The sequence below is a fragment of the Primulina huaijiensis genome, chromosome 6, assembly GCF_012295235.1.
Source record: "Primulina huaijiensis isolate GDHJ02 chromosome 6, ASM1229523v2, whole genome shotgun sequence".
Classification (NCBI taxonomy): Eukaryota; Viridiplantae; Streptophyta; class Magnoliopsida; order Lamiales; family Gesneriaceae; genus Primulina; species Primulina huaijiensis.
Window position 1 is genome coordinate 17,763,847 of NC_133311.1, and position 22,400 is coordinate 17,786,246.

Here is a 22,400-nt window from a genome sequence, read left to right on the forward strand (position 1 = left end):
TGCTCAGAAATTTATCAAGGATCCTCCTACAAACGAAACACCCCTGGTTTCTTCATTTAATGAAGATGACATCTCTACTAGGAGAGCATGTGGATTTTGGGTCTGTCTCACTGAGATGGGCAAAATCAAGTTTCCGTTTAAGTTTTATCATAATTCGGTAAACGGATCATTCCTGTTAAATACAATGACAGGAAAAACTACAAGCTTTGTAGAAGATATATTCGAGAAGAAAAGAAATCTTCTGTGGAACAGCAAGCTGCCAGCAAGCAAAGAGACTCGCTGAAAATTCTGCAATATGGCTCATGTGGGAAGATGGTTGGAACAGATCTGTCCAGAATGCCCCGAACAGAAAGAGCCAGAATTTGGCAAATGCTTCAAACCTCGATCAGACAAGAACCATCTAGCCGAAACAGGACCAAGTGGTGAAGGACTACATGCACGTTTTCCTCGGGTACCTCGAAATCCAAAGATTCCCCGACAAAGTTAAAATGGACATGTGATCAGTCCACTAACAAAAAGAAAAAGCCATCATGTGAGTGGAATGACAAGGACCACCAATAATCGGTGGTAAAGGACAAAGAACATTGTATTCCTATCTTTAAAGATAAAGGAAATCCAATAAACAAACAAGAAATAATTGGACCTAAAATTTACACTATAAATAAGAGTAAATTGGTACCAGTTAACCACAGTAGAACAAAACCTAAAGAAATTTTATTTCACATACTTAAAGGTTTCAAAAAGAAGAATCAAGAAACTCATAGATCAGCTGGAACCTCTTAGATCGATCCATATTCATTTAAAGGAAAAAAGAAACGAGATTTCAGCAGATATAATACAGACGAATATCTAATGGGTATGTCATGAAATAAAAGCCAAAGAAAGATTGATTGCCAGATTATCCATCTAGAAGAAGACAAGAAGAGGGACCAACCACTCAAAGAAAATGGTCCGCATGCAAGCTGTAAAGGTTTATCAAGATTTGAAGTCCGAGTTTCAAATCCGAAGAAGCCTTCTATAAATATAGAAGGAAGAATGAAGTTGAGATCATCGATCATTTCCTCAATTTCTTTCTACAATAAAGATTGTAATATTTTCTTTCAAGTTTATGTGTTTTGCAAGTTCAGCTACTACAAGCAGCTAAGCGAGTTTCTCCTCCTCTACAGGAGGTTACTATGTAATAATAAATGTTTGTGTTTGAATAAAGAAATCTTTGTTCTAGCCCCTCTCATGTATTATTTTCAAAATTTTATCTTTTATTGTACACCCTAAGGTAGGAAATGAATTAGGGTTGTGCTAAGTAATACTGAAGGAATCTGCATCGGTAAACATCGGTTGCGATTGTGTGGTTGGACTGTGAGGAGCAGTCTGTAAAATACGATGGATATAACCCGGTAGCACTCTGGTCAAATGGTAAAAGATTTAATTTATTTTACGAAAGCATGATAGACCTTTAATTTAAAAAGAAAATCAATTATTTAAAAAAATGGATTGAGGGGTATTTTGGGAAATGGGGTATTGAAACCAAACTTGAAAAAAATTGGGTACTGAATCCCAAGTTACCCTTTTTTCTTTTATCATGACTGGCAGGTACATCATACATCACTTCAATCAAGAGAGAACCCAATCTATATATTATATATGAACAGTAGATCGATGAGTTAAGACCATTAAATTGATGATTTTCAAATACCTTAATATAAAAGGCGTAGATGTTTTTCTTGCATGATTTAATATTTTTCTCAATCAAGGGACATGTCAAACTGATGATAGGCTTGGTAATCAATCGCCATAGACTCGTCGTATGCATCGACTTAATTGGGTATCGGCTTGGGCTCTGAGCAGATTGATCGGGTAGTTCGGTCAAGTTCCAGTTCTCAATACTTTTGCAAGAACTCGAACTTTCAGCATAACTAACAATTTCAACAACTAGTAAATTTTATAGTCGGTCAAATTCAACATCAACAAGCATCGTGCAACAGCTTATATTTTCAGCAACTGAAAATTCAGTAGCCAAAATCTAGCATATCACGTCAACATTAAGCTGATGATTCTGATACAAACCCTTAATTGAAGCATTAAACTAGAAATCATGTCAGTTAATGACAAATAACGACCATTAATTGAGGTTAACATTCAGATTTTTCTTATAAATAACACATGAATTTCCGAGTTGATGTTACACAAATTCTGAGCAAATCACCCAAAACTTAGAAGCAATATTTTGAGCCAAGAGTGGTCATTTTCGAGCAGCAGTACAACAGGAAGAAAATAGACCATGTCCAAGTGTCAACCAAAATTATTTTAGCAAATTACAATAAGTGTGTTTTTTATTTTAAGTTTTGATAATCATTTTAAAACCAACCAGCATATATGTATGCATGAGTTTTGAAATCTGTATTTATGAAGCAATGAAAATTGTGAACTAATGGTAGGATGAACATGCCTGATTCTTGTTATTCTTGATTTCTGCAACACCCTTAAAAGATTAAAATGTAAAGAGATTGATATCAGTTAGCTATGAAATTCATAATATGTTCAGTGAAATTCATAATATGTTGTGTGAATAAAATGACATTTGTTATTCCGAATATATGTTGTTTATGTTTTGAATATATATATATATACACAAGATTTCCATTGAAAATTATCTAAATGACTAGAAGGATTTCTTCCATTTACTTAGTGACAACAATATCACTCATCCACTCAAACCCCTGTCAGATAAGAATTTAAAAGAGATCGAATAAGATGAGCATATCCAGTTCTAGGGTTGTTGAAAAAGATTTAATAACTGCTTCTTATTAATTTTTGATTATGTTTTTCCGCTGCGTTTGTTAAGTATTATGTTATTTTTATGTATATCTTGTTTAAAATTTCCGCCCCTGTAAAACAATATTTTCACATACACATAACAATGTCTGTCACTATGTCAGTATTTTCTGGTGCAACGTCAGTGCTCCGAAAAAAAGTCAGAAATTGAAAAATGTCCTAGTTAGCGGACTAAGACCATAAATTGAACATTAGAAAAAAAATGAAAAGCACAGTAAGTTAATAGAACTAAAAATATAATTATTTTTCACATATGTACCGACTTATTTTTAGAATTTAGATTTAGAATATGTGTCATTATAAATATTGAGGATTTACCTGGAAAAAAAAAAAACAAAGAAAGGAAGAAAAAAAAAGCCGAGAATGGGTCCCCCTATACAATGCCAGTACTCACGCCCTCATTTAATTTCAACCCTTTTGATATCTTTCCGGTTTCATCTTTTGAAACCCTTTTACTCTGAACCTCTCTCTTACCATCCTTCATCAGCACTATATTTTAAATATGCAAAATATGTATTTATGATGAGATATAGAGATAAATTAAAAATACGAGTGACATTGATCGACAGATAAAGTATTCAATTATATTTTTGTACAGAATTTATATAATTAGATTAAAGACAATTTAATAAGGGCATAAAAATAGTTTATTCATTTTTTTTTTAAATTTTTCGTTCATTTTTAGCAACTTTATTAATTAATGCTTTGGATCTTGTTGGATATTTCAAGATGCCACCTTAACAGCCCATTAGGTATGCATATATTTAGCTGTATACATTTTTTTCCTGCTGACCCGAACTTTATTTTAGTTCTCTAAATTATCAAATCAAGATCTATACAATCTAATGATTATTCAATGATATAATAATAGGAAAAATTGTATTTATGTTATTATTATTTTTTTCAGTTTGTGATTTTTGTTTTCTAAGTTATCAAATTTCAATTTTGGTCATTCATATTAAGATTTTTGGAAATTTTAGTCATTTATAATTGAAAGTGATGATGTGTGTAGTAGTCATTTGTAATTGAAAGTGCTGATGTGATACAACACACATCATCATCACGTCGGAAAAAAACTAAAAATGCTAAAAACAAATATAGTAGAATACGACTGAAATTTGACGATATAAACGATTAAAATTACCAAAAAAAAAAAAGAAAAAGAAAAGACATTCGAGACAAAAAACAATTTTCTCGATAATATATATAAAATTTATAATGTAACAAATAATCAACTCCTGACGATAGGTTAGATACGGAAGGGGAAAAGAAAATAATTATTTTTTTTGGCACAATAATTTAAGAACTTAAATGCATGTCATTTCATTTGTTTGTTTATGTAGGCTTTGAGAAATATGTTGTCCTTTAGAGATTACTTCGTATCTTTACTACAAAATTTGGAGATTTCCTATGGTTTTTGTTGGTGGAGTATTATTATATGGGGTATAATTTACGCCATGATGTAGTAATTAATTATATGTTCGAATAATTTACGATGTGAAATGATTGATTTATAACTTGTGGATTACCTTTGAGCTGGCCCCAAGAAGCAGCAAAATGGACTTCTTCGAGATTTCAGCAATGGGTCCAATTTATTTTACAGAAAGAATCATATAAAACAGTAATTTTTGGCATCAACTTTATTATTTATTATATAACTTGAATATTTCTGTGCTAAAAGTTGTTATAAATGCCTTGTTGACAGAAATGGAAATTGGTTGAGTAAACAACTGAATATTTTATTTTGCTCGATTTTGACATCTTTCAGATAGAGACCGCAAATCTCATTCTCACACTCAAATCATTTTGATTATTATTATTAAAATATAACAACCTGTATTTTGCATTTTTGTTGAAGGAACATTTTTTTTCAATTTTTTTTATCCGAGTGTTGACTTGATATCAGATATATCAGCAATATTTAGCGTTACTCGGTGTTATTTCAACAATGCGATAAAAGGAAAAAACTAAATTTGAAAAAAAATAAAAATTAGTGGATTAAAAACATAAATCAGTTTGAAAAACTTATTTTGAGATACTCATGATGTATTGGCATTTGAAAATTTTGATGTAAAAAATCTTCACCCACGATAAATAAATACAAGGCTTTGAAATTAATAATGACATATATATTTATTCAAAAATAAATAAAATAATGAGACATATAGCAACTTAGTCAGCATATATAATTCATTAGCAACTTGCACTTAATATTAAACTCAATTGGAATTAATAAATTAAATTTTATGCTCTGGATTGATTATTTAAGGGAAAAAAATATATTTAAATCAAGGATTCAAGATCGTCAATTTAATCGGATTTAGAAGATCGAATGAATTGTTAAATAAGGCCGACATCAGAATATATATTCCCATAAGTGTCGTAACTAAGACCTACTAGGGTTATTTCCTGTGGGGCAAATCCTTTTTTGTTGTTTCTTGGTTTAATCAATTACACTTACACATACCTCATGTTATATCTACTCTTATAAATTGTCTTAAAATTGTTTAAAACTTTGAAGAATCTGTTATACTATTAGATTTTGCTGATTAGAAGTCAGACCGAATTAATTTTGACTAATTAGATGACCAAAACCAGACTAATTAAATTATAGAATCAGTTTCGATATTTTACTGAAAATCTTTTTTTCCCCTAAAAAACAATTATGAGAATGAGTTACACTTGGTGTGGGAGGGGTTCACATGCTCCTGCTTCAAGAAATTTATTTGCGAGACATACAATAATTAAGATTTGTACCCATTAATTAATTTGGACCCGTTCGGTATAAGTCCTATTACTATCTAACATTTTCCCACACCTTACACTGGCTTTAACTCTTGTGTATCCCCAATTATTTTGTTCATAACTCTATTCACATGCCTGTCCCATATATCAGTAAATTCAAATATATCGTGAGAAAAAATAAAAATAAATGTACATAATTTCAATATTTAATATGTCGGTTCGATCGCTCTACCAAGCAGGACAATTATTGTGCATCCAACAATCTTCCTCCCAATAATTGCACTCATTACAATCAATGGCAATCGAACTCGCGATCTTGGCTATGATACCAATTGTAGGACCGAGTGTTTATCGCTTTATCAAAAGCTATAGTTGGTGATAATAGTGTAACTCAAATCTTTTAAACCGCACAGCAGTTCAAGCACCACGATTCGATCACTCTACCAAACAAGTCATGAAAATTATTGCATTTTGGTACTTAATTATTAAATGGTATATATGTACTTGTCATAGCAATTAATTCCTTTATCCTCTCCTTTTCAAAAATGTGTTAAATGCTAGCAAAAAATTTATGAGACTCCGGTAAAGTTCGACGATACTAATTCTTTTTTTGTGCATACGGCATGATGAAATATGTGACTTGGCCGGGTCTCGATCATCGCATTTTGTATGAAAATTTGTAATAATATAGAAATACTATTATCATTTTGTTGTGATTTGGCTGTCTTCAACATTTAAGCCTGGAATTAATACTCGCAGTAGATACATTTTTTAGAATTAGAAGCCAAACATCGATGATGTTTTTAATTAGGAATATTCAAACACATGTATTTCAAATGTTAGAACGATAAGTCGGATGATTATGCCCAGTTTTCTTATATGAACATTAGACATTGAATAAAATTTCTTTTACTAAACAAAAAAAAAAATTAGCCCCAGCTTAAAAATTCTTTCTTTAACGTAGCGGAAACATAAAAATTCTTCCTATTTCTGAATTAATCAATGACAAGATTTTTTCAAAAGAGCAATATTATTATATATATAATATATAGTCACACACACACATACATATATAAATGACACACAGACATATAGCAGAAGTATTTTCATGAAAAAGGCCGTAAACTCCCAAGTTTGACTGCACACACACACACACACACACACACACACACACGTGTATATACTGCTGGCAGAATTTAATTTCTGCTATTTCATCTCTGGCTGTGGGCTTTCATTCTGATCTTACAATGATGAAGGATGCTGCAACAAATAGTTTGAAATAAATACGATGCTTTATCATATATATATATATATATATATATATTATGTATTGTTCAAGTCAACGTCAAAATTTGTGTATTAATACTGCAAGAAATTAATGAACAAAAAATGTAATTACGTCAAAATTTGTGTATCAATACTGCAAGAAATTAATGAACAAAAAATGAACAAAAAAATGTAGTTACGTCAAAATTTGTGTATTAATACTGCAAGAAATTAATGAACAAAAAAATGTAATTAATGTTTGAACATAATATAATCGCAATACCGCGATTATTCCAACGAACCATATGCTCAATACACACACACACACACACAACTATGAATCGAGATGTAATGGGAATTAAAATGATTCAAAATTGTGCTATAAATTATAAGTTTTACATCAGAAATTTAAAATCTTAGAGACGAGGCTGAGGTAGTACTACTGTTTCTTTGTATTTCTGGAAAATACTTAATTCTGTTTTTATCAGAAATACAAACAAATATCTCCATATATTTTCAAATTTCCCATGGAATCATTATTTAATATTTAACTTTCATCCAACATAAATTTAAAAGTTCGAAGATTTTATCATAACATCTATACTATTTTTAAATAATCTTAAAAAAAAAATCAATGGTTTAATAAATTCCGACATTTTCACATTTCAGAAAAAAATATTATAACCAAAAATCTCCATATGTTTCAAAATTATTTCACAACTGTTACTCTTCGTTGCACATCAGATAAAACCTCGAATTAAACAATAGTCTACAAATCACACCGATAAAATATTAGGTTTCAAATCTTGGAAAATATCTCACACAAGAGAGAGGGGCTGTTTGGTACTTGGTTTTGAAAAACATATGGAGTATGGAGTAGTAGTGTAGAGGCCCCCCTACATATTTAATGCGCCCACCGTCTTGTGTGGTAAATGGAACTAATCTCTTTTCTTCATTAAATGCATGCCCAAACTTACTCTCCAATTTACGCCAGACTCGAAGAAAAGGGACCAGTGTTCTCAAAATGGGACCGAAATCACAAATTATGTGTTATTCCTCTAATTTGTTCCCCAAATTTTTTTTTTTAATTCTCTAATTTGTTGACAAACACAAATTAGAGAATTTTAGTTTTATAATGTTTTTATGAATTTAACAAGTGTACCTATGTACGTAGGAACCATAAAACGAATAATATGTACGCGTCTTCTGTTCTCTGATGGAGTCTTATCATTTTTGATTTTTTGTAATGTCATTGTAAGATGTTAATGCTGACTTTTAGAAGTGTCTAAAATCGTACATTTATGTCTTATTGTTATTATTATCAAATCAAGGACAAATTTAAATGCTCTTAAAATCATTTATATTGACTATTATAAATATCTTTTATGCTTATTTATAATGACAATAAAAATGTCGATAAAGTTTATTTATAAAGTTAATTAACTAGACTATTGTGACATGTATAAATGTCTCATATGCTAATTTATAATAACATTGAAAATTGTCACTATTTATTATTTATAAGGGCATTTTGAAATGTCTTTTATATAAAGTTTTCAATCACATATATAAATTTTTATGTATTAGTTTTGTCACGCCTCCGAACCGAGATGAGTGTCACTGATGTTGCTATTAAATATACATTTGGAAAAAAAAAAAAAAAAGCTTCAGAAATTACAAATTTCAGAAATTCGAAAACCAGTCTTTCATTCATAATACTAACATTACTTTGTCATCACAAATTCAAACTAATAACATAAGTCTAACGTAGCGAAATAAGATAATAGAAACTAAACAACAACATTGACATTAATGCTGAATTTTTTCTGCTGAAACTGACAGACTACTGAATTTATCAGTTGCTGAAATTGTTAGTTATCTTGAGTTCGGGTTCTCACAAGCACGATACTATCAATGATAATTCATGTATACAACAAATTAACATGAAAAAAACCAAACACTTTTATAGAAATCAAAATACTAATACATGATTGTCATTGACTCATATTTGTCTATAATTTCCTAATGACTATTTGGGCCAATATTACGAATAAAACACAATTGATAAACTTTTTACTTCTTAATGCCTATACACCAAAAAATAGTACCAGCCAACAACAAAATCTAATAAAATAATAAAAAAAAATCAGCAAACTTGTTTCTACAAGCCCATTCAACCAGCTTATCCATCGTAAAAATCCGATATCCAAAGCTTGTCACCTACAATAACAATTTAGATACTTGCATAAGTAAAATAAAACAATAAAAACACAAAAAGAACAAATAGATAATTAAAATGATTGAATATAATATCAAATGGGTAACAAACTATCTTTATCCAAATGTATATAATAAAAATATTCGTCAACTGCAAATACAATTGATATATGTTTAAACATGTAATAATATAATAAGCATATAAACAAAAACTTATTAAAATGTCGAATTTCACACCAGATGACAAGGCCAAACTATCAATCCTCCAAGTACATCCTCAAACCTTTGTAAAAGATAAGATCTAATAAAACTTTCTTCTCGTTTGAGGTTAACTTATACTTATATTTCACACAAATTTGGTCCCAACATTTGTTTAACTGATAAGTATTTGGATCCATACCATAGAGCACTTCTTTTGCCACAATTTTTGTTGAATCAAATGGACATTGATCAAGACTTAAGCTTCATTCTACATGAAAGTGCAACATATAAGATTTTGTTCAAAACAAATACTTTGGCAAGAAGAATCATAAACAAGAGAAGAAAACATGATGAGCAAATAACGTGGATCTGCATGATTTGTACTTGTAGTTGATGGTCGAGTAAAGATTGTATGTTGTCTTAGTTAGTGTAGGTACTTGAAGATTTGGATTGAATAGAACAACATCTTAGCATCCTGGAGTGGTAAAAAGTGTCTTCGAAGTCCAAAATTGGTTTGTGAAACATATTTGGATTGAAACTTTAATTCTAGTATATTTAGTCGTAATGCATTATATTTGAAAGATTCTGTTATACCATATCGAATGTAGAATCATGTGAAACATATCATATTTTACTGGCTCAACATGCCATAGAAAATGTCTCTGCACCTCTTTCACTCCCTTTTGCATTTCAACATACTTCTCATCAGGTATAGACATCAATATTTTCTTCAAATCCGGAATCTCCCGCTCTAAGACGAAAACGGCGAAGGATTCCCATTCCAAGATTTCAAAAAATGGAGGAACGTAGTTATCAGATATAATGACGGGGACACAATCGAAGAAAATCGACTCCACAACACGAGGGCTATGCACAGCATAACCTCTGGCACATATACAATACTTACTGCTCTTCATGTATGTAGTATAGTTCCTATCACCTTTGACATGAGGTATTCGTCCTAGGATTCTCATGTCCGAATCGTTTCCCCAGTGTTCTAACAACGTTGGACGAACATTTCCATGCATGTAACCGGCAAAGAAGGCAAGAATTGGCCTTTTTAACGACGGTACGCCTCCAATATCATTTAGTGGATTCTTGGCTGATCGAACGTTTACCGTAGGGAGAGAAACGTCCTTGCCTAGGACAAAACCTGCTCTGATATCAGCATTGCAGAGTGCTCTTATGCAATTAAGCATTCGGCCTCTAGTTTCTGCAGGAGCCTGTGGTTTTCTCTTTTGGTCAGCTTTTATTAGTATATATGAAATAGAATTATTACAAGAGAGGTTTACCCAATCGTGGCAAGCAGCCAAGAAATGGTCTTCGCCATTTGTTCGGTTCCAAAAGGGGTGTTTCTGTATAAGCATCTCCACATAGTTCTTCATGAACTCTATTAGGTTGTCTCGACTGTGCGAATGCGGGACGTAAAGCGTTAACTCGAGCTGTCTTGAGCTAAAAGGTATGTAGAATAAATGAGCTTTTGCGGGATCTGTTGTGACAAATTTCTTATTGGATTCCAAGAGCTTCAAGAACCATCCCTCGGACGCGTATATCCCCTCGAGTATGGACTCGTGGAATATTGGTTTTTCCCCTTCCTTGTAGATGTAAACTCTCAGCATCTTATCCATCAACTCATAGCTCCTATATCCAAACCAGTATCAAATATAGAACGAAATAGATACTTTAATTAACAAATTAATCATACATTTTGAACTCAGAAGCGTGTCTATAGAGAGGCGCATAGAGCCCTGAATTATAATTCAATGGTGCGTTTTCTATCTCCGATTTTGCACGAAGAAGCTCCTCGTCAGACGATGAAAACATCCTAGGCATCTGCAGAAAAATTGAACAAAGAACAAAATATAACAAATCCATTAAAATTAAGTGCTACATCATATAGTTTGAACCTTACACACCTTTGGATTTCGGTTTGAGTGACTCTGCAGCAACAGCTCATTCATCTGAGATATTGAAACTGTATTTGTAGCATTTTTTGGACTTCCCTTACTCAAACTAGCACTAGACCTTGAAGAATTATGTGCTAAATTGTACTCGTTTACACCACCATTGGTACCACGAAAATTCCCCTTATTTCTACCTTCCATTGTATGATTCAAAATCTTAATACTATCTGCGGTGTTACCGACCACTGCAAGATTTCCGGTAGATGACAGGGATGACAAAACATTGCCATCTTGAAGCTCGAGAAACCGAAGCAGAACGAGTACTAAACCAAATGCCAATCCAAAAATCCATAACAAACGCCTGATTTCTACCGTACTCCAGCATAAAAATCTAGATCCTTGATCCATAGTCCTGGACATTCCCTTTTCGATAACAAAACTCGGGATGTTTTCTACACATTTACGGAAGCTTTAACTTCCAACCAATCCAGTGTTAGATCACACATTAACTAAACAATATCAAGCCCATTTACAGAAATCAGCTGAATCACGCAAACGATCCGATTGGTTTCTCAAGAGATAAATGGTACAAGTTACACTGCATGAGATTCAAATAGAGCTCAAATACCCACTTTCCTTTTTTCTTGAATTCATTAACGGCAATGCAGAACTGCAAAGACTAAGTGACACAGAGAGGACACCCTATCGTGCTTCAAGATGCGTTCTTGGAGTGACATATTCCAATGATAATCAAAATCTTGGGGCATAGCATGGAATGAGAACAAAGGTATCTTTTAGTCACAATTTTGGCAAAATCTACGGAGCCAATTTGGTACACAGATCATAAATTCCAGGTGATATAAACTTTTTATCTTCATTTTCATTTCTATTTTGTAAGAAACTAAATATACATAAATCCCACAAAAAAAAAAAAAAGTAGCCAAAGCGATCTTGGATCCACGTTCGATCAATGCAGACTTTACTTTTAACATTTACATTGTATGTGCAGGAAAAAAGAGATGGAAAAAAATCAACATTAGCACCTCAAGAAAAAAAGCTATTAGATTGCATGCATGAATTTTTTTTTTTTTTTTTTTTTTTNTATAGACGAGGCTTTGAACTTCCGCAATGAACCATTTTAGGAGTAATACGTAGATGTTAGAAATTTCCTCCCTCATTAATCCTATTATTGCACAATTAACCGCAGACTTTCCATTTATTTAGTTGCTCATTTTTTCAAGCCAGCGAAAGTTCAGATCTTGAACTAGTGGATATGATAGGAGACACAAGTCAAGAAAAGTAGGTAGAATTATTGAATGAAAACGAAGTTTGACGAGAAATCAATCACGCGTCGGTGCATATTAATACATTTGCGTTGGCTCGCCCTTTTGCTAGCTATAGTTTATCTTTTATTAATTTTTTTTGAAAATAATGAAAAATAGTGAGAGCCCACCAGCGGTAGGACTTCTATTTAACATGAACATACGAGTTCAATTCAAATAATAAAAGAAAATCACCAATAATTTTTGGGTTGAAGCAAGCATGATGGGTCTTTGGACACCCTTCACAATAATTATACTTGTTAACCTACGTTTCTACTGTTGCACATCTTCCCAGTTTAGGTATCAAGATTAGAGAAGAGATAAACTAAAGTGGAAAATATATATATATATACCTCAGCCAATTTATCGACACCAAAAGAATTTCGTACCTCCTCCCGATCTTTACAAACTTTCATCTGGGACCAAACTTCTATAACACAAAAATGTACATTTTTTACAGCTTCCAAAATCAGCGAGCACTATCTGTCATGTTCGGAATACTCTATTGTGCCATATTGAATGTAGTATCATGTTAAAAACATCATACTTCATCGGCCTAGAATGCCAAAGAAAATGCTGCTGCACCCGTTTAACCCTCTGCTGCATCAATCGATACCTTGTCTTCGAAATAGACAGAAGTATATTTTTTAAATTTGGTATGTCCTTCTCCAAGACAAAAACAGCAAAGGATTCCCAGTTCAAAGTCTCAAAAAATGGTGGCACAAAATTATCAGATATGATCACCGGAACACACTCGTAGAAGATGGCTTCAACTACTCGGGGACTATTGACTTCATAGCCCTTGGCACATATGCAATATTTGCTGCTTTTCATGTACTGCACATAGGTCATCTCGCCTTTTGCTTTACGCAATGGACCGAAGATTTTCATGTCGGGATCTTTATTTTCCCAGTAATTTAACAAAATGGGACGGAGGTAACCGTGCATGCTACCAGCAAAGAAAGCAAGAATTCGTCTCTGAGAAAATGCTTTGCCTCCTAGTTGTCTGAGTGGATTCTGAGGTGACCGTACATATGTTTCAGGAAGAGAGACGTCTTTTCCGAATCGAAACCCTTCTTTGATATCACTGTTGCATAAAGATCTGATACAATTAGCCATGATATTCCAAGTCTCTGCTGGTGCCTGGAAACACAAATATTTAGTGTAACATTAAACATTCAACTAACTTCCAAACAGTAAATCTCGATTGCTATTGGTAACCCATATTTTGATGCTATTCTACATTACCAATAATAAAAATTAGTTTTAGAATATATAATTACTAACACTGAACAATCCTTCCACAATTTCACCAATTTATAACTCAATGAATCAAACAAGACCTCAGATCTGATACCTACGAGCACTTGGTCCAGTATCGAAAACTATAGGTAATAACAATGGAGCAAGTTCCATCTGTTGAATGTACAACAAGCCAAACACTATATTTTAATTATAATGCCACGTTGATAACCAAATAGAACAGAGGAGGCAATTTTTATTATCCAACATGACTAATTAACTAATATAAGGAACGAACCCAATCATGGCAGGCGACGAGGAAATGGTCAGCTCCGTCTGTTCTATTCCAAGAGTCATACTTTGTCTTGACCGTGTTGACATAATCACTTAACCGTTGTATCAAATTCTTGCGATTATGAGAATTAGGTACATATAACGCTATCTCTAGCTCACGTGAACTGAATGGTAAGTAAAACAAGTGAGCTTTATTCAAGTTTTTTGTAAGGAGTCTTTTGTTTGACTTTAGCTGCTTCATAAACCATCCCTCAGATGCGTATATTCCTTTAAGAGGTGGCTGATGGAATATAGGCCGTTCTCCTTCAGCATAGACGTAAACCTTGAGAACCTGTTCCATCAATTCATAGCTCCTGCAAATGAAAAGTTGGATATATTTCAAAGAGCGTAATTCATAGAATTAGTCAAGCAACTATTGTGGAGGAATTTCCTCAAAGTTTTGCTGTATTCTGAAACTTCTTTTCGCAATCTTAACATATAAAACATTCTTTACAAGTAGACATATTCCTAATGTATGCATCCAAAATGCATTTTACCAAGAGCATCGAAGGAGGCAAATATGTTGGTAAATAAATTGAGCTTTACAACAACAAATACCCCAAGTAAAATTCATTTTAAAGCAATATTAAATAACCCTTGAAAATGTCAACGTACTAAAAAACGACGACTAAGCGGTGAACGGTCGTTCACTGCCCGATTTTTAGAAAGATGGTGCCTCTAGGATTTGTTACTAGATTAATATATATTAAATATTATTTGACATATTTGTCTATCAATTTTTTATCTGATAAAGAAAATAAATATGTCATGAATTTTGAGTTGATTCCGATGTAGTTGAATGATTAATGAAATATGAAGATGAAAATGAAAAATTAGATATTTATTCTAAAAAAAGGCCTAAGCATCTAGCGGGCGGGTGGCTGTCTGCATACCTTTTTTTAGAACACAGGAAAATTCTATATAAGAAATTAAATATCATACAAAACATTGAACTAGTCGAAAATCAATATCTTGGCGGGGTTCAATTACCTTTTGAACGCTGAAAAATTTCTATACAAACTAACATCAAAGTGAGAATCTTTTTCTATGGTTGCGGCATTCTCAATCATGGACTTCGCATTCCGTAATTCTTGGTCAACAGCCGAAGACCATCTTGGCTTCTGCAATCAAATACATGAAAAAAGGGTCGAAGCCACAGAAAATAGATATGGTGTGACCAGTGCAAGAAAACATCTGAGATGGGGAAAAACAATTTGTATGGTATACATACCACAGCCTTGTATGAAGCATAACCACTGAGCAGCATATCGTTCATTTTAGATATGGGTACTACCATACGTTTTGGTTCCTTGACTCGTTCTTTTGTAGCTGGAATGCTGCTGACGGAAGAATCATTCACTAGATTAGAAAGGTCCAGAATCTTGGGACTCTCATTCTTTGTAAGCATATCTTCTGCATCTTTTCCCATTGTAGATGTACTCAGAGCAGAAGAGTTCACATCATTTCTAGAATTTGTTTCCAAATTTTCGGGAGATGTGGAGAAAAATTGCAAATTTGGGGGAGGTGAAGCACCTGGACCCATTACAATATCATTTTTTGGTGAAAAATCACTATCGGAAGTATAGTTTGATACTTGTAGTTCGAACTCTGGAGGATTCTCTTGCTTCAAGCTATTATCTTCAATTACCCCAAGAACTTTTGTATTGTTGTTAAGTTCCAAGAAGTCGTTGGAAGGAAACTCATCTTCGGGATCTAGATCATCATCCAAGGTATCACCAAATTTTTTTATGTTCTCAGGCTCAGAATCACCTTTGGCATTCAAGACTCTACTGACTATTTCATCAGAGGCTTCTGTATCAGTAGATACCAAATCAGCCACATTTACATTGGCTGCATCCAAGACACTATGATAAGTCGAGTTTCTCGAACTATTGTGGTAAATGAATGAATCCTGTCCTACTTCGATTTTTCCTGCAGAAAATAAAGATGATAAACTTTTGAAGTCTTGAAGCTCGAAAAGTTGAGCAAACAAAACCAATGCAAAAGTCACTCCCGCCATCAACAACACACTCTTGACCCTGACCAGGGACATGTACCCAAACTCAATTCCCATGCTAACAGCTCAGATTGATTGGAAACCTAAAACGTTGTCATGAAATTCTGCAGACAAAAATTCAACATGTCAGTAGAAAAAGATTGTCATTATTGCACACAGAATTATCAAATTTGAAATCATCGGGTACCGAGGAAGTGTCTTATAAAGGCTTGGAAGAAATTCTCCTCCATTTATGCTTCTTTTCTAAAAGAAAATTTAAGCAAATTCATTGACGATCATGTTACAAAAGACCTAACTTTGACGTCTAACTTGAGCAGAAAACAAAGGGGATTTAAGGCTTAAAAATCAAAATCATCCACTGACCCTGAACGGTCTTCGCGCTTTTAACCTTTCTCCGGTGATCAAGCAATTAAACAACCAAAATAACAAGAAAATGTTAAATAAAATCAGCAAAAAGATCTTAATCATCTTCCCAGTTCCACAATTGGCACAACCATACAAACATAAACAGAACCTAAAATTCAAGAAATCATGAAAAAAAATTCCCTCTTTACATAAAACAAAACACTCTATGTTTAACGAAACAAACCATGAAAAGAAATCAGTAACTTCAAACTAAACAAAATCGACAACAAATTCAAAGAAAATTATTCTGCATATGATAGAAAGCTTACTAGGTACCAGAGGCCAAAAAATCGACCCCGATGCAAGAAATTATTCGCTGAGTATTTGAACTCCAAGAATTGAAAGCCAAAAGGGATATATAGCTCAAACTCCAGGAAAAATTCAAATGCTTGTAGAACCAAATACAAGAAAGGAAAAGACAGCACAGACTAAAAGGATGCTCTACTTAGACACGCAATTAAACTACTATTAATTACAATTAATTAAGGCTGTAATAATATAATACAGGCAATAATTGAGAAACCATAGACATCAAACATTTGATGATTCCAGAGAAATTTTGTGAACTTTCTTTCCCATTCAGGGCATTATGATCAGTTAATCCCGGGGGTCTTGAAAGTAAACGAGAGCGGTCAGAATTTTTTTTTTTTTTTTTTTTTTTTTTGAGTAAGGTCTGTGGGAATTTTAAATTGCTTTGGATGAAATCTTGTCTTTCGTTCAAAAATTGCCTAATTGATTTTTTAAAAAAATGTCTTATTGTTCATATTTATTTCGTGTGTTGAATATTCAAAATTCTTATTACATTACCGAGCAGTAATTTTGTGTTCTACTTACAAATTTTTTTTCCCTGTCATGGATAAATTGATAAATTTAATAAATAGTAAGTTTTGTTATTAAGAATTATGACTTCAAATACAATATAATGTATATAGTAATATAATAAAAAGAGGATAATTGATACCGTATAGATTTTGAGTTTAATGAATAGATAAACGTTTCATCAATGATTAGAAGCTCATATCTTGTTGCCAACATTTTTCGTGCGATCTTGTGTTGTCTAATGTAATTTACCTTACTAATGTAATTTACAAACTATTATGTTAATTCGAATGTTTACTCATTACATATTAAAAGATAACGGATTCTCACGTCATAAAAAAATAAAATATAACCGAACCTTCTATTCTCCATTAGGTCTGCCAATAGCATATGACCAACCATTTGAATAATGTAAATTGTAAATTACAAGCTACCAATGGCTTCAATAAATTTCTCAATATATATATATTCCTCACCAACCAAATTATTCAAATGGCTTTATAATCCAAGAAAATCCACATCATGTTCTACGGACAGGATAAAAAAATCCCACTTCATTTTTCTCACAAGAAAGTACAGGTATCATATATACATACAGCAGGGAGACAAAATACCCTGTAACTCTCTAACTACTCGGATAATAATCCTAAATATTGGTTGGCACATGTGCAGATGTAGATGTCGTTCATTTACAACGTAGAACAGGTCCTCATTCCACTAAACAAGTTCTCATTTCACCTAATATGTGCCTTTCAGTGTATCCAACCAAGGCTTGATCACCGAAAGCACAGATTTGTTGCTCAAAAGTTGCGTGTTTCTAGCAAGGAATACTTCGCTTGAAGAAGAAGGATCTTTGAGACAATGGTGGTATTCTTGTTCAGCCAGGTCTCATCTGGAACACTCTAGTGTGCCATATAGAATGAAGTATCATATGGAAGATGTCGTACTTGATGGGCGTTTCATGCCAAAGAAAATGTGTCTGTACTTGCTTAACCCTTTGCTGCATCTCAATATATCTCTTTTCGGGGATTGAGAGGAGTATTTTCTTAAGATTTGGAATATCCTTCTCCAAAATGAAAACGGCAAATGACTCCCAATTCAAAGTCTCGAAAAATGGAGGGACATAATTGTCGGATATTATTACAGGAACACACTCATAGAAGATGGCCTCCACGACTCGGGGGGTGTAGGCTTCATAGCCTTTAGCGCTTATGCAGTACTTGCTGCTCTTCATATACTTGGAATAGCTCATTTGACCCTTTACCTTATCTAGCTTACCGGAAATCTTCATGTCGGGATCTTTGTTTTCCCAGTGACTTAACAAAATGGGACGGAGATAACCATGCATTCTCCCGGCAAAGAAAGCAAGGATATGTCTCTCGGAAGGCGGTTTACCTCCGAGATCTTTAAGAGGATTCTCAGACATGCGCACATTGGTTTCAGGTAAAGAGACGTCTTTTCCAAATAGGAATCTTCCTTTGGCATCAGCATTGCACAAAGCTCTAATGCAGTTGGCCATGATCCTGCTTGTCTCAAAGGGTGCCTGAAAGAATAAAGCTAAGGATTGATATACATAATTATTCACGTGAATGTACTGGATAATTACTTATTATTGAGTTTTAAAGAGTATGTACATAAATGATTCCACAAATGTTCATGTGAGCAGTAACCGTACAAAAGTTGTTCCCAATTATTGTTCACGTGAACGATATGATTGTCCGTCTATCAGGATTGCATGTTAAAGTCCATGGTCAATTTACTATTTGTCTGATCTTTGTTTTGAAAATACAAGTTCTTCGATGGAAGGTGAAACATTAGGCCTATACCTCCATACTCTCTATCTCTTTGGTCATGAATACAACATCCTTCAAGATTATTCTTCAAGAAATTTGTGTGTTTCAAGTTGTGACACTTGAATTTAGATTTTCATGTTCAACTCGAGAGGGAGTGGTCGATCAACGTAAATCTGTCATATTGTAAAGTGTCTCTCTCCATTGTACTTATACTAATTTAAAATTTCACATGCAAAAATTCTGATACTGGGGAAACAAAGTAACTCCAATGCTAATTCAGTAAAACATATTTTATAGAATATACAGGAGAATTACCCAGTCGTGGCAGGCTACAAGAAAATGGTCGGCTCCGTCGGTTCTATTCCAAAAACGATACGTTGTTGTGATATTCTGGAGGTAGCTACTCAAATATTGAACCAGGTTCTTCGAACTGTGAGAATCGGGTACATATAAAGCCTTTTCTAACATCCATGAGCTAAAAGGCAAGTAAAATAAATGGGCTTGATCTGCGTTTTTAGTAACAAAATGCTTGTTTTCTTCCAGCTGCTTCATGAACCATCCTTCAGAGGCATATATTCCAGTAAGCGCTGGTTGGTGGAATATAGGCTGTTCTCCTTCAGTATAAATGTAAATTTTGAGAGTCTTCTCCATCAGTTCATAGCTCCTGTAAATGATGATTCAGACTTTTTTTTAATCAAAATAATCACGAAACTCACACAAAATTAACTGGTTACAAAATGGAATCTGGTAACCACGATCAAATATCAATATAAATCAAATCATCCAAGAAAATGAGAAAAAATTACAGTTCATTTTATATATATACCTTAAAAAGGCAGAATAATTGCGATACACATGAGGGTCCCCTTTCCTGATTTGTGCGTTTTCAATCAGTGTTTTTGCTTTATGTAACTGCTGGTCCACCTTGGAAGGCCAGTTTGGTTTCTGAAAACAAATATATCAAGCAAAAGAAAGATAAAAGATTAATAAATTAATGATGGTAGTCTGTGGAATCTTGTTCACAGAGATTGCTCAGATTTTCAAGACTACACATACCATGGGCAGATAAACTAGATAGCTTTGAAGTAACAAGTCGTTCATTGCAGATATTGGCAGTACTTTAGCTGGTGGTCCTTTTAACCTTTCTTTCTTAATTGGGCTGCTAAAGATCGTACTAGAAAGGTTATTCAGTGTTAGACCAGCATCATCAGTTTTCACGTATAATTTTGGCGCATCTTTTCCCATTGAAGATGTATCGGGATTAATAGATTTAATGTTAGTACTGTGATTTGCAGTCACAGACTCTGGAGATTTGAAGGGAGCTGCAGAATATGATGATGGTGCAGAGGGAGGAATAACATTCCCGGACAATAGATGGTTCAATGAAGAATTACTTCTTGTATGATTTGATACTGGTAAATCATAACTGTAATCTCTCCTCTTCTCCGGTGCCAAGGTCTTGTTCTGTATCGGTATCACATCAACTTTGGGCTCATTCATTTTCAAGAAGTCCTCAGATGGAGATCCATCGCCAAGACTAGAAGTTTCATTAGAGTAGTTATTAATATCCGCACTCAAATTATGTTTGCCATCTGCATCATTTCCACTAGAGAACTTTTTCGCATTCAAATCCTCTCGGACCACGCTCATTGTGGAAGAATTTGAACCACTCAAAAGCGCCTGGTTTTCCACACTTTTAAACTCACTAGAAGAACCCCTAGTCGGTAAGTTGCCTCTGTATACTACTTGAGACTTGCCAAAAGATAATAAATATGACAAATACCCATAAGGAAGCTCGAAATACTGAACCAACAGAACAACAGAAAAGGCCAGTGCCATTAGCCAAAGCAGTCTCCTAGCATCCATTAGATAGATATAATAACCTTTGATAGTTAAACTCGAGCAAACGACTAAAAATTAGGAGAGGCCGAATGCCCTTAAAGAATCTCAAGCCATGTTTCCAACTTTCTTGTGGTTGATTTCATTCTAATTCGACAGACAAGTAAAAGCACTACAGTAGAAATCAAATATCGGAAACTGATCCATTAATTCAAGAAACTGAGAGGCGTTCCATAAAGTCAAATCTCAAACATAAACACATGAAATGAAATTACTCGGTCTCCACGGTCTTCCAACCAAGAAATCGAATATTAAATTACCAAACACATTCCTTCGAGATGTCACCTTATGAATTAAACACCAAACGAGTTAAATAACGAAATCCACTGGACCAAAAAATACGCAGCAAATCCCAGAATCACAAAGCCCAAATACTTAAACAAGAAACTTACTCACAAAACCCAGTTCGCAGAGCAAAAGAATAGCTCAAGAAATAAACAAATGACTGAGAAGAAACTGTGGAGTGCATCGATCAAAAGAACCAAAAAAGAAACAATAGGATCACTTGAATGGTTTATTAGTTGTTTAGTCGAGGCTTTTTGACAACCAAGACCAACACGAACCGCTAGAATTAAGCAAGGAATTGAAAATTTTAATAATGGAGATTTAGCATTGGAATAAGTGCTAGCAGCATTAACTGCGAAAGAATTAAAAATACAAACTTGGAGGAATGAAACACGAGAATCAGCATGTGGAGGGGGTGGGAGCGTGCGACTCACAAGATACCCAACTACCTTTTTAATGGGTCTCTATCTAAGTTTGAAGTCCAAAAAATAACACCAAAATTTTTCTACCGATAAATGGTAGATAAATTTTATGATATTGATATCTAATTCGACTCAAATCATATTATATTTTTTATGTTAAAAATATTATTTTTAATTAGATATATATATCGAGAATATTTGTCTCACATATATAAATTTTGAAACCGTGTCACAAAAAAGCCTACAAAAAACACTATTTTTCTTTATTTATCATAATACATAATTGTCTATATTTTTTTCCCTAATAAAGCACTTAATTAAATAAACTCTGCTAAATAATAGCTTTTCAAGAAATTTATTTTGCATTCAAATCGATGCCATTGCTTTTGAATTATTCAGGATAAATGTATTTTTAGCATGGTTTTGGAAAAACAATTAGAAGCATGGTGAAACATCGACATCACACATTTAAATATATTTCTCTCAAAACTTAACCACAGAAAGCATATTCAATTTTCGATATGATTTAATTAACCTTTTTGGCAAAATAATAAGAGAAAAACTTGTGTGAGACAGTTTCACGGATCGTATTTTATGAGACGGATCTCTTTCATTCATGAAAAAATATTACTTTTTATATTAAGAGTATTACTTTTTATTGTGAATATCGGTAGGGTTGACCCGTCTCACAGATAAAG

The 22,400-nt window shown here is 33.3% G+C and overlaps 3 protein-coding genes across 7 annotated transcripts; all 3 read right to left on the bottom strand.

Annotated features, from left to right (window-relative positions):
• Positions 1-9,696: 9,696 nt before the first annotated feature.
• On the bottom strand, positions 9,697-12,240 carry LOC140978710 (probable glycosyltransferase At3g07620). 2 transcript variants are annotated; one of them, XM_073443917.1, is made up of 4 exons: positions 11,178-12,240; positions 10,967-11,094; positions 10,554-10,902; positions 9,704-10,484 (listed from the first exon to the last, which is right to left on the bottom strand). In XM_073443917.1, exons 1-4 carry the CDS (start codon positions 11,583-11,585, stop codon positions 9,831-9,833), a joined length of 1,539 nt encoding a protein of 512 aa, XP_073300018.1. In that variant the 5' UTR covers positions 11,586-12,240; the 3' UTR covers positions 9,704-9,830. The 2 variants fall into 2 exon arrangements, with proteins under 2 accessions (XP_073300017.1, XP_073300018.1); XM_073443916.1 differs by having other exon boundaries at positions 9,697-10,902.
• Positions 12,241-12,808: 568 nt separating this feature from the next.
• LOC140979880 (probable glycosyltransferase At5g03795) lies at positions 12,809-17,146 on the bottom strand. Of its 4 annotated transcripts, none has more exons than XM_073445497.1 (5): positions 16,754-17,146; positions 15,294-16,183; positions 15,053-15,183; positions 14,028-14,376; positions 12,809-13,630 (listed from the first exon to the last, which is right to left on the bottom strand). In XM_073445497.1, exons 2-5 carry the CDS (start codon positions 16,134-16,136, stop codon positions 12,974-12,976), a joined length of 1,980 nt encoding a protein of 659 aa, XP_073301598.1. In that variant the 5' UTR covers positions 16,137-16,183; positions 16,754-17,146; the 3' UTR covers positions 12,809-12,973. The 4 variants fall into 4 exon arrangements, with proteins under 4 accessions (XP_073301598.1, XP_073301602.1, XP_073301601.1 ...); XM_073445501.1 differs by lacking the exon at positions 16,754-17,146 and adding an exon at positions 16,443-16,728; XM_073445500.1 differs by lacking the exon at positions 16,754-17,146 and adding an exon at positions 16,376-16,728.
• Positions 17,147-17,744: 598 nt separating this feature from the next.
• LOC140979881 (probable glycosyltransferase At3g07620) lies at positions 17,745-21,688 on the bottom strand. Its single transcript, XM_073445502.1, has 5 exons — positions 21,388-21,688; positions 20,153-21,280; positions 19,923-20,041; positions 19,412-19,760; positions 17,745-18,846 (listed from the first exon to the last, which is right to left on the bottom strand). Exons 2-5 carry the CDS (start codon positions 20,960-20,962, stop codon positions 18,181-18,183), a joined length of 1,944 nt encoding a protein of 647 aa, XP_073301603.1. The 5' UTR covers positions 20,963-21,280; positions 21,388-21,688; the 3' UTR covers positions 17,745-18,180.
• Between the last annotated feature and the right edge of the window lie 712 nt (positions 21,689-22,400).